The sequence below is a fragment of the Carlito syrichta genome, unplaced genomic scaffold (genome assembly GCF_000164805.1).
Source record: "Carlito syrichta isolate Samal-C Ts95f unplaced genomic scaffold, Tarsius_syrichta-2.0.1 Scaffold130491, whole genome shotgun sequence".
In the NCBI taxonomy this organism is placed as follows: domain Eukaryota; kingdom Metazoa; phylum Chordata; class Mammalia; order Primates; family Tarsiidae; genus Carlito; species Carlito syrichta.
Genome location: NW_007074587.1, coordinates 17,731 through 30,435, shown reverse-complemented (window position 1 = coordinate 30,435; position 12,705 = coordinate 17,731). Strand labels below are relative to the sequence as shown.

General features: G+C 46.7%; 1 protein-coding gene across 1 annotated transcript in view; it reads left to right on the top strand.

The window, feature by feature from the left end:
* Positions 1-12,417, top strand: part of NR1D2 (nuclear receptor subfamily 1 group D member 2) — a 23,700-nt gene extending 11,283 nt beyond the window's left edge. The window contains exons 6-7 of the mRNA XM_008049072.2: positions 453-663; positions 9,039-12,417. Of these exons, the coding sequence (XP_008047263.1) occupies positions 453-663; positions 9,039-9,235 (408 nt within the window). The 3' untranslated portion in view covers positions 9,236-12,417. The remainder of the gene's footprint in view (positions 1-452; positions 664-9,038) is intronic.
* Positions 12,418-12,705: the final 288 nt, after the last annotated feature.

Genomic DNA, 12,705 nt, shown 5'->3' with positions numbered 1-12,705 from the left:
AAAAAAAAAAAAAAAAAAAAAAAGAAAAACAAAATGATTCTGGCTGAAAGTAAATTCATTTTTTTTCCTGAGTTAGAGTCTTACTCTGTCACTCAGGCTGGAGGACAGCGTTATGCTCCCGGCCACTGCAGCCTTGATCTGCTAGGCTCCGGTGATCCTTCTGCCTCAGCCTTCCAAGTAGCTGGAACTACAGGCACGCACCACTGCGCCCAGCTAATTTTTTGATTTATTGTAGAGATAGGTCTCTCCAAGTTGCCCAGGCTGGTCTCGAACCTGTGAGCTCAGGCAGTCCTCTCACCTCGGCTTCCCAAAGTGCTGGGATTATAGGCGTGAGCCCCTGCACCCGACCAAATTCAGTTCTTTTATAACATTTGCACGGGGACGTTTTGTAACTGATTTGAATACCTTTAAGTTATTTTTTAGTGTTGCTCTTAAGCCGTTTTCTTTTCCAGGTTCTAATGGTGCGGTTTGCGTCCTTATTTGACGCCAAGGAGCGCACGGTTACCTTCCTGAGTGGAAAGAGGTACAGTGTGGATGATCTGCACTCGATGGGTGCCGGGGACCTCCTCAACTCCATGTTCGAGTTCAGTGAGAAGCTGAACGCCCTCCAGCTCAGCGACGAGGAGATGAGCTTGTTCACGGCTGTGGTCCTGGTGTCCGCAGGTAAGCACGCTGGCTCACGGTCAGGTGGCAGCCAGTGTGCAGTGACCGCCTGGGTGCAGGTGGCTGGGTTACACAGGGGCGGAGGCCTTGGGGCCTTGCGGAGTCACGAGACCCTGCTCTTTTTGCATAATCAGTTGTTCCACCGAGAAAGTAAAGCCACGGTGCTGCAGGAAGAAGCCATGCACCGACCACTCTTAGACTTGAGTTTTTGCTCATCGTTTTTCCAAGTCTAAGTCTTTATTTCATGGGTTTATGTTTGGAGCAGTGGGTATTTCCAGGTAGGTGCTTCTATACAAATCTAAGTTCTAATTAAAATACAGTGTGGTTTACTTTAAATGTTAAAAACGTCCAGAGGTATCAGTATGGCTTGTCGCAAAGGTAGGTGAGTTATGAGTTGTAGGCTGTAGCCCAGCTCTGCCATTGAATTTTCTGTGTGACTTGGGTAATTTTATCCTTTTCAGTCTTGGATTCTTCATCCGGTCAAAGGAAGAGATAGGCTGGGCTCGGTGGCTCACTCCTGTAATCCCAGCACTTTGGGAGGCCGAGGCAGGAGGATTGCTTGAGCCGAGGAGTTTGAGACCAGCCTGGGCAATATAGTGAGACTTTTGTCTGCACAAAATATAAAAACAATTAGCTGGGTGTGGTGGTGCATGCCTGTAGTCCTGGCTTCTTGGGAGGCTGAGGCAGGAGGATCGCCTGAGCCCAGGAGGTCGAGGCTGTAGTGAGTCATGATCATGCCACTGCCCTCCAGCCTGGGCAACAGCATGAGGCCCTGACTCAAAGACAGAACGAAGAACACAACTTGAAGAGCCTGTTCATCAGTGGAGTAAAGATGGACACTTGTAGAGACATAATTTGGCTACCTTTTCTGACCATCTGTACCTGGATAACTTACAGTGTGTTTATGATTTGGAGCGGAGCTGTGTCCGTAAGGGAGACCTGCGTTCTTACTAATCCTGTCATGCCTCTTGCATTCTACCTGCTGTTGGCCTAAACTCTTGATAAGTAATTAGTGTTGGCTTGAGTTGATATCAGATTAATAACCCTAGTGTGATGAAGCCAAAGATAACCAAGACTTGTTAAATTCTTGCCTGCTCAGTGCTCAGGGTTTTTGTTGTTGTTGTTGTTGAGTTGGAGTCTCACTCTGTTGCCCAGGCTGGAGTGCAGTGGCACGCTCGTGGCTACCCCAACTTCTACCTGCTGGGCTCCAGCGATCCTTCTGCCTCAGCCTTCCAAGTAGCCAGAACTGCAGGTGCACACCACCATGCCCGGTTAATTTTTTGATTTATTGTAGAGATGAAGTCTCGCCAAGTTCCCTGGGTCTCAAACCTGCAGGCTCAGGCAGTCCACTCGCCTCGGCCTCCCAATGTGCTGGGATTACAGGCTGAGCCACTGAGCACAGCCTCTCAGGTTTCTTAAAAGCATTGGGCACAAACTTTGCTCTCCAAGTGTATATGTTCTGTTTGGGGAGGCAGAGCTACCCAACGAGCTTTGGCACTAAGCGGTGCAGTCCTGACCGAGGTCAGGGGATTTAGAGGAAGGAAGATGGACTCAGTTTGGAATGCGCTGTGGGGAGAGATGGGAGTGGGACTGACACTCAGGGCTGGGTTCTCGGGCTTTCCCAGTGAAGACAAGGGAAGGTGTGGGAGAGCATGAGACATGGCAGGGCGAGACTGAAAGGCTCCGAGCGAGGGGAGGCCGGGCCGTGGACTGACACTTGTGTCAGCTAAACTGAAATACGGGGCAGCAGACAGTCAGTGGAACTTCTTTTTTTTTTTTGAGTTGGAGTCTCAGTTCTGTCGTCCAGACTGGAGGGCAGTGGCACCATCGTGAATCATGGCAGCCTCGACGTTCTGGGCTCAGGTGATCCTCCGGCCTCAGCCTCCCCAGTACTTGGGACTGTAGACAGTACTTGGGACTGTTTTTTTGTAGAGATGAGGTCCAGGCGGGTCTCGAACTTCCAGGCACAAGATCCTCTCACCTTGGCTTACCAAAGTGCAGGGATTGCAGGCATGAACCCCACCACACTGGCCTAGTGAACCAGGTTTCTAATCTTCTTTCTTTTTAATTTTCTGGTCGTTGGCCACCCAACTCTGAATACAATTTTTGTGTTTTATTTCTTTCAGTTATTTTATTAGTTTTATTTATGATACTAATATATTCACATTCTTTGATCTGTTACTTTTTCTTTTTAAAGAGATCGGTTTTTCACTGTCACCCAGGAGTGCAGTGGTGGCATCTTAGATCACTTGTAACCTCAACTTCCTGAGCTCAAGCAATCCTCCTGCCTCAGCCTCCCCAATAGCTGGGACTACAGGCGTGAGCCACCACACCCAGCTAACTTTTTATTTTTTGTAGAGATGGCGTCTCGATATGTTACCCAGGCTAGTCTTGAACTCCTGGCCTCAAACCATTCTCCGTCCTCAGCCTCCCGACGTGCTGGGTTTAGGGACATGAGCCACCACACCTGGCCTTGATTGGTCACTTTTCCATAATCCCTCTTGGATAGTTTAGACAGGGTCTTCTCATGCTACAAGGAGGCTGTATCTTTCCCCTCCCTTCTGTGGTTATGCCATTTCCTTTATGTAGTCCAGAGTGAAAATTGTATCTTGTTCTATAATTGATTGCTTTCCATGCTTCGTTGATGAATTGATTGTGAAAACTGGGCCATGTCAGAAATCAGCCCTTGTCGTATTATTATTATTTGTATTATTATTTTTTAGTAGGCGTCTCACTGTGTCACCCAGGCTGAAGTGCAGTGGCACACTTACGGCTACCGCAGCTTCGACCTACTGGGCTCAGGCAATCCTTCCGCCTCAGCCTTCCAAGTAGCTGGAACCACAGGCATGTGCCGCCACGCCTGGCTGATTTTTTGTTTATTGTAGAGATGAGGTCTCGCCATGTTGCTCAGGCTGGTCTCAAACCCCTGAGCTCAGGCAGTCCTCTTGCCTCTGCCTCTGAAAGTGCTGGGATTACAGGCGTGTGCCACGGCACCCAGCCTAGCCCTTGTCGTATTGTGATGGCATAGAGAGTACTCAGAGTTTACCCTGAATGGGGAACATGGAAGAACAGGCCATGGAGGTCTCTGCTCTGAGCCTCTGCAGCTTGAAGGGGAAATGAATGTTCCTCATGTGTGACAGCTGGGTTGTTTATTTCAGTTCTCTGTCAGTTGCTCAAAGTCAAGCAACATTCGGGTCTGTGTCATCTTTAAAGTGGCTTTGCGGGCCGGACGCAGTAACTCAATCCTGTAATCCCAGCACTTGGGGAGGCCGAGGTGAGAGGATTGCCTGAGTCCGGGGGTTTAAGACCAGCCTGGGCACTTGGTGAGACCTCATCTCTCCAAGATATCAAAAAGTTAGGCCAGGCTCGGTGGCTCAGCCTATAATGCCAGCACTTTTGGAGGCCAAGGTGAGTGGATTACCTGAGTCCACGGGTATGAGAGAGAGAGAGAGAGAGAGAGAGACACTCAAACTCAGGAAAAAAAAACCCACAAAAATATAAAAAACATAAAATGCCTTTGTGTTTTTTTGGGACTCTCTCGTTGCCTTCTGCTTTTGTTTGTTTTGGGTTGTCTGAGGAAATGCTAGATAGCTTTCAGACCTGATTGTGTGATCTCATCCCTACCGACCTCTGCCAGCTAGGCCACATTATCCTTCAGTACACGGGAAAGGTATTGGGGCACGGAGGGGGGGTTGTGGCTGCCATAATTTGGCGTCAGTGCCTCCGTCACACTGCTTGCGAGCAACTGCCCTCGCTGCTGGGAAGAGAGATCGCAGGTGTGGCGTTTGTGACATTGGAAGAGTCTTGACACCGCGGGAGGGAAGGCTTTTTTCTCCCTTTTGGGTAAAGTGACAGTAGTCACTTCAGTTGAAGATTAGGGACTGGTGCGTCGGTTTGCGGCCAACGTGCCTTCGCTGGTAGATTTCAGTTGTGTTGGGGAGGGTTGTGTGGGAGGCATTCGGCTTCCCTCCTGCAGGACGTGGGTCTGCTCAGAGGACTCAGACACACTGGGTGGGTGGCGAGCCCACCGAGGACGCAGAAGAAGGCGTGTCACTGGCACAGCTGCACGTGTAGCTGTGGGACACTGAGTGCACACTCAGGAGCTGGGTTTCCACTTGAACGGTAGCGTTCTGATGCCGCAGTCCTCAGCCGGGCTGTTGATGCGCCCGCCGGGTTGGTAGTTGGGCTCTTTGGCCTCGACATCGTCGAGAGCACAGCTTTGAAAATAGAGGCTTTAGGAAAATTGGACGGGATTGACGTTTTCCGGTGGAGGCACCCCCTTCCTTGCAGTTTTGCGTTGTGTAAAGCAGCGTTGGTCTCCTCGACAAAATGTTCGCTAAGGACCAGCTTCTAATTCTGGCTTCGTTAACTTCACTCAGATATCCGTCCCCTTATCTTTCTTTGCCCATCTCGATTATTTGTGTGGGGATCCCTGCTGTTGTTGCTCAGTTTTTGGCGTTATAAATTATTGATCATGTGATTGAAATCAATTATAGTCATGTGCTGCTTAATGACCGGGATATGTGCTGAGAAACCCATCACTGGGTGGTTGTGCAAACATCATAGTCACGTGCCCAGATGGTGTAGTCGCAGGCTGCATGGTGTGGCCCGTGGCTCCTTGGCGGCAGACCTGCACAGCCTGTGACTGTGTGGGTAGTTGTGACACATGAGTAAGTACTTGCGTATCTGGAGGTATCTAAGCCTGGCAAGGCACAGTCACCTTTTGGAATGAGGGCTGAGAAGTGGTCCACGTGGGTAGGGCGCTTGCCAGGAGAGGAGCTTGTGGGATCAGAGGTGGCCAGGTGTCAGGGAGGGAGTGGGGAGAGAAGGGGAAGCCGCAGGACGTTGCTGCGTGGCACTGCGGACCGGAAACACTGTGCTCTGAGGCAACTCTCAGGTAAAAAATATTTCGTCTTCAGTAATAAATTTGCTTACCGTAACTGTTTTGCTGTATAAACTTTTTTTTTTTTTGAGTTGGAGTCTCACTCTGTCACCCAGACTGGAGTGTAGTGGCCGCTCCCGGCCACCGCAGCCTCGATCTGCTGGACTCCGGCGATCCTTCCGCCTCAGCCTTCCGAGTAGCCGGAACTACAGGCGTGCGCTGCCATGCCCAGCCGATTTTTTTGATTTATTGTAGAGATGAGGTCTTGCTGCCCAGGCGGGTCTCGAACCCGCAGACTCAGGCAATCCACTCACCTCAGCCTCCCAAAGGCGCGGGATTACAGGCTGAGCCACCGAGCCCGGCTGCTTTATAAACTTTTAATACGTTTTTAAGCATTTGGCTTTTTTGGAGTACTACTTAGCACCTGACTTACAAACTTTTTTTCCTTGTTCTTTTTTTTTGAGTTGGAGTCTCACTCTGTCGCCCAGACTGGAGTGCAGTGGCTGCTCCCGGCCACCGCAACCTCGACCTGCTGGGCTCTGGCGATCCTTCCGCCTCAACCTTCCAAGTAGCCGAAACTACATGTGCGTGCTACCACACCTTGCTAATTTTTTATTTATTGTGGAGACAAGGTCTCGCCAAGTTGGCTGGGCTGGGCTGGTCTCAAACCCGCGGGCTCAGGCAATCCACTCGCCTTGGCCTCCCAAAGTGCTGGGATGACAGGCTGAGCCACCAAGCCCGGCCTCTATTTAAAAATATTTTTTTTCCTTTTTAAACTTGGGTGCAGTGGCTCATGCCCGTCATCCCAGTGTTTTGGGAGACTGAGTCGGGAGAATTGCTTGAGTCTAGGAGTTCAGGACCAGCCTGGGCAATATAGCAAGACCTCATCTCAAAAAAATAAACACATAAATGGAAAAATGAGCCAGGGGTTGTGGCACACATCTGTAGTCCCAGCTACTTGGGAGGCTGAGGCAGAAGGATCTCCTGAGCCTAGGAGGTCCAGGCTGCGGTGAGCTGTGATCATGCCACCACACTCCTTCCTGGGTGACAGAGTGAGACCCTGACTTAAAAACAAGCAAACAAACGATGACATGAGCACACACATTAGCCTAGGCCTACACAGGGTCAGGATCATCAATGTCACTGCCACCTCCACATCCTGTCCCACTGGAAGGTGATAGCAGTGACTTCTTCTGGAAAACCTCCTGAAGGACCTGCCTGAGGCTGTCTTCCGGCTGACTTTGAAAAACAAAAGTAAAAGGAGCATACTCTGAAATCACGTTGCAAAGATAATACCTAAGGACATAAACAGTCGCTTATGATCATTCCCAAGTGTTCCCGTCCCGCACACGGTTGCGCGTGTAGACAGTAGCTGCTTCTACACCAGCATCGCCACTGACGCCCAAGGAGAGCGTTGTGCTAGGACGTTAGGATGGCCACTGTGCCGCCAGGTGATGGGTTTTCAGCCCTCTTACGGTGCCGGAGGCCCACCATCATGTCTCTGGTCTGTGGAGGCGATGTGGTGCGTGAATGCACTTCCTTCTGCCAACTTGGAAGCTCTGTGAAGGAAGGAGTTCAGGTGGTTGTGTTCACTGCTCATTCCCTGGCACCAGGCACAGCAACCCGCGCATGCATTCAGTGAGCGAGTGGCGCAAGGATGTTTGAAAGAAGAACGACAGTGGAGGGTCTGTTACCTTGTAGCCCTGTTCTCAGTGCTCCGCAGGTGGCCCTTTTCAGCTGCCACTTACAGGGGAAGAAGACCTCTTGCATGTCCTGGTAGAAAACGGGAGGGCGTGATGACTAGGAGTTGTGCTTCTTGGTAGAAGTCAGCCGTCTTTCTTGCTCATGAGAGCTTCCCCTGGGAACTGTTGAGAATTTCCCATGACTCTGCCTCCTCTTGAAATGGAGGCGCTATCCCCTGGCCGATGAGAAAAGTCTGCGCAGACTGCACAGGCCTGGCTGAGCTTAAGACGAACCTTTATTAATGGCTTATGCCGAGTCACTAAGATTGTGTAGTGAACTTAGTTGATACTGTGCTAAGTGAAAGTGACGACTAGGGGCATCCTGTAGGTAGTGCCACAAGGTCGCGTAGTCTGTTAGTGACCTATTACCACATGACAAGCTATCCCAAAACCTGGGGCTAACAAGTGTAGGCATGTATTCATTCATTCATTCGAGTTGGAGTCTTACTCTGTCGCCCAGGCTGCACCTGGCCAAAAACATGTATTTAACCTCAGTTTCTGAGGGTTGAAGCTATGACATGTGCCTGCAATTCATGGCTTCTAGGAGGTTGTAGTCGGCTGTGGACAGGGTCATGGGCTTATGTGAAGGCTTGAACAGGGAGGGATCTGCTTCCGGCTGTCTGTGGCTGTTGGCAGGATCCAGTGTCTTGCTGGGTGGTGGCTGAAGACCACTCTGGGCTCCTTGCCATGTGGACCTCTCCATGGGCAGCTCACAGCATGGCGGTGGCTTTTCTGAGGGAGGGCGTAAGTGCCTAAGATGGAAGCCATAGCTTTTTGTAACCTGATCTCAGAAGTGACATCCTATCACTTCTGCCATATCTTTCTCAGTAGAAGTCTCGCCCATTCGAGGACAGGATTACACAGGACAGTGAATGCCGGAATGGGGGATCGTTGGGGGTCATTTTAGGGTTTGCCTACTATGTGTGGAAAGTTGCAAGTGGGGATATATTCCATATGTGCAAAAATATATGCTACATTGTTATTATTTTACCTTGAAATACTACAACAAGGCATATATATTACGTTATTGTATCTTGCCAGTTAGAAGCAGTTGAGGGCAAGCCCTCCGGATCCCCTCCCACCGGGGGAGCATTTTTCTGTCCTCTCAATAATTCCTGCTTTCTCACTTAAAAAAACCCAAAAAAACAGTTGAAATCAGCAGATGACATCTAATTTTAAAAATTAAGGCCAAACGTGGAGGCTCACACCTGTATTCTAGCACTTTGGGAGGCTGGGGTAGGAGAATTGCTTGAGTGTAGAAACTTGAGGCCAGCCTGGGCAACATACATAGCAAGTGCTCATCTCTACAAAAAATAAGCATTAGCTGGGTGTGGTGGTGCATGTCTGTAGTTGGGAGGCTGAGGCCAAAGGATTGCTTGAGCCCAGGAGATTGAGACTTGGTGAGCTGTAATCGTTCTACCGCACTCTAGCCGGGGCAACAGAGTGAGACCCCTACTCAAAAAGAAAAAAAAAATTAGAGCCTTTTTTTTTTTTTGTGAGCAGCAATTTCTAAGCAATAAAGAATTTTGAGGGATCATACGTACTATGTAATGTAAATGTTTTATAATATAGTAAGTCAGTAGGAAATTTGGCGTTACCATTTCCAAAAGTAGTTAATTTTTGCTTCTGCTCCAGTGTAGACAGTCAGGAGTGCTTAAACTCCTGAGCGAGACTGATGAGCAAGAGTTCTGTTCCTGTTTAGTGCTGATCACACATCCCCTCCTCCATGTTTCCCTGTGTCTCCTCCTCAGATCGATCTGGCATAGAAAACGTCAACTCCGTGGAGGCTCTACAGGAGACTCTCATCCGCGCACTAAGGACCTTAATCACGAAGAACCACCCAAACGAGGCCTCTATTTTTACCAAACTGCTTCTAAAGTTGCCGGATCTTCGGTCTTTAAACAACATGCACTCGGAGGAGCTCTTGGCCTTTAAAGTTCACCCGTAAGGCCTTCGCGTAGGTAAACAGAAACTGATGTCCACTGTACATTTTGTGCTGAAATGCTTATTTATGTGTGTATGCCATAAGCGAGGACAGAAAAGACTTCAGGCCAGCCCGAGAGGGGCTCGGCTGTCTCTGTTGTCATGCAGCGGCCGTTCAGGTGGAGAGCTCTTCCTCCGCGATTAGACCTCGGCCGCATCTCCCTGGTAGACCAAGTAGCTGTGTCGCACTCAAACTGGAGAAGTTACACTGAATTGACTCACACTGAATGTCAGACTTTTTCATCTGCCAAAACCAAAAACCATTTAATCTCCCTGTGGTATGGATGTAGCGCACAATCACACGTGCACGAGGACTTAGAAGTTGCTCCTTTGGTGGTAGAAGTTCTGCCGAGCGCTGGAAACCTTGTTCCGCCACAGGACGCTGGATCTGGCCTTTGGAGACTTGGAGAGTCCGGGATCTCCACTTCTGAATCTTACTCTGCCACCTTGAAAGCGTGTGACCCCAGGCAGGTTACTTGGTTGTAGAAAATGAGAACCGATAGTGTCCCAAACGCCCCACCTCACAGAAATACTAAAAAAGTGTCTATACAGCATATGTACCTCTTGGGAGATAGCACTATGTATATAAGGTAACATTTTTATTATAATAATTATTCATGGTGGTATTCTTTTCCCCTAAGCATTTCTGGGAAGTCATTTCACGGTCCACACCAACCGTATCATCCAGGGCTCCTGCACCTTGTGGCATGTCCTGCTGATGGGTACGTGTTCGGAGCTCATGGGCACATCTGATGCATCGTATGTGTACATAATACATATGTGAATAGAGTCAAACATAAATATATTTCTTCACAATATTTTAAACTGTGAAGAACTTTATCATACAATAAACTTAAATAAGAGGTGTCAGAAGACCCAAATTAGGTGCATTTTACCTGTTGATGATGGCATAACCATTGCTTTAAAATGTGTAGACAGTAGAATACTGAATTGAAGCTCTATTTTTGTTTATTTAAGCACCACTTAATGTAGAAGTGCAGCAGGCAGTTGTAGTCCAAGTCCAAGAAGTCATGTATTTTCAAGTTCAACTCTAGTAAGAGTCTTTGGTTTAAGGTACTCGCTGTTTAAAAGCCGAATCATTTTCTCACCTTGTGCTGAAAAGGTTGCGTTGCTGCCCATCACACGTGCTGCAGCTCGGCAATGAACTTGGGTTCTGGGTTCTTCCTGGAGAACTGAGCCATGTGTGAGAAAACTGTCGCCATGGCATGTGTGCACGTGCGTGTGCTCTGAGTCCCCTTCCTTGTTTTCCTGAGTAACACTACAGGGATTTTGTCAAATTAGATTTAATCTGTCATTTGAAAAGTCATTTCGTGTGTGACCTACAGGCTTAGAAATGGTGTCGTCCAAGACATCTCATCTGCATTTCCGATAGTGGGCTTTGTCGTGTAGATAAGATCGGCTTCTGTTTGGCAGTAGGAGAAATAGCCAAAGTTGAGGATTTTATATATATTTTTTCATTTCCCTGGAAAATATAAATTAATTGGATTTCTTTCTTTTTTTTTTGGTAAAGGTTGCCTTCTATATAATATTTGGATTGTATAAAATTGCAAAAAAGATACGAGCCCACTTTACTGTCCTAAGCCTGTTACTCTTAATGACATTTGAGCAGAATGCCTTATTTTGTAATCTTGTTTTAACTTGTTGCTACTGGAACTTGAATTTCTGTGGCACTAAGTAAGTTAAAAGAAAAAAAGTTAAACCCTCTCATTATTAAGGAGGAAAGGCGATGGTGATGTCTGTAATACAATAAAAACCATAATTGTGATTTACCTTAAGTAGGTATGACTCTTATGGGTTATACAGTATATAGTTTTTGTGAACTCTTTACATGATAGCATTATCTTTTTATAATTTTTTTTCCTAAGATAACAAATGCATAGTTTTCTTCTATGGGAGATAGAAACAGCTTTTTGAAGTAATATTGAAAAACCTCAGAGATCATGTTGAATCTTAATTTTGCCTTTTGCCGAAACCTCTTTATAACATGTATCTTGAAAATAAGTCTAGGAATGTGTAACCGGAACTATGTTAGCACTGCTTATAATACTTAGGTTTAATATATACACTTATACATCTCTATATAGGTATATAGATTTGCATTTTGTCTTGTAAAATTTTATTTGAATAAATCTTCCTGTAGGTAATGGGAAACAAAATTAATAGTCATATGCCACGCACAGCGTTTCTATATTTGAAAATAGCCCAATATGAAACTTCTGATTCTAAAATTAAACCAGCAGCCTATTACAAGCACATTCTTTGATTGAGTCATTGGTTATAAACGTACTAAATGCAGAGAAGACAACTAATTCAGGAAACTTCTGAGTCGGCAGGACACTGTTGATTAATTAATAATGTACTGTATGAATTAAGTGATGCTTTAACTCTGATTTTACATTTTAAAGTTCAAATGTGGGCATTATGTCAGCAAACTTACGGGCATTATGTCAGCAAGCTAAAACATTTTTTTTCCCTGTGCTTTTAATGTATCTCTTTACATGATCTGAGAGAGAATTCCAGCTTTTAGAGAGCAGTAGAAGAGGGGAAGCTATCTTGGGATGCAGCTTGTCCTTATAGAGATGGTACAACTTCAGTCTAAAAATTAGAAGGTGGTTTCAGTGGAGTAATTATATAGCTTTCACGTCTACATTTCAGGAAATTACCATTGTAACTTGATAAGAGACGATTTATGTAAACATCATTGCAAAGCGAGGTATAGAGCTCAGCTTGACTTCTTACTGTGCACGAGAGTAAGTACCTATCGCAATTATTCTTTTTCTTTTCCAGTATAAAGTTTGCTGAATGTACAAGAAGAGTTTATCACTTAGGATATAGGATTTTTTTTTTAGGGGTCGGGGGGAGGGGATGTATCAGGAAATTGTTACCTGTAAAAAGAGATCGACTTGATTTGATCCAAAAGATAAAACTTGAAGCTATTCTTGAACTAACAGGGAAAAATGAAATGGATATTGTTTAACAAAATGATGGAACTGTATTGTTGGCAGGAGATGAGTTAAGTTTATTTTCTACAAACTGTAATTGATGAGGACATGGATGATATCTTCATGTTTCTGAGAAGTAATCTGTACGTGAGGGGAGGGGATAATAAATATTATTTCTAACCAAGAGCGGTGTTTGGTGTCTATCTGCCTCAATGTTGTTGTGAAACTATTTATAATTCAATTTGCTACTCAGGAGGCTGAGGCAGAGGGATCACTTAAGTCCAGGACGTTGAGGCCGAGGCCAGCCAAGATCATGCCCTCCAGCCTGGGCAACAGAGTGAGACCCCACTCAAAAGAAGAAGAATATGGGTTCCTTTGGGTTTTCTTCTTTCCAGTCTGTCTAAAAGTTTAGAAACAGCTGTAGCATGTGTTTGAGAGGCCATGTCCTTGCCGCTTCTCCCTGTGAGAGCTG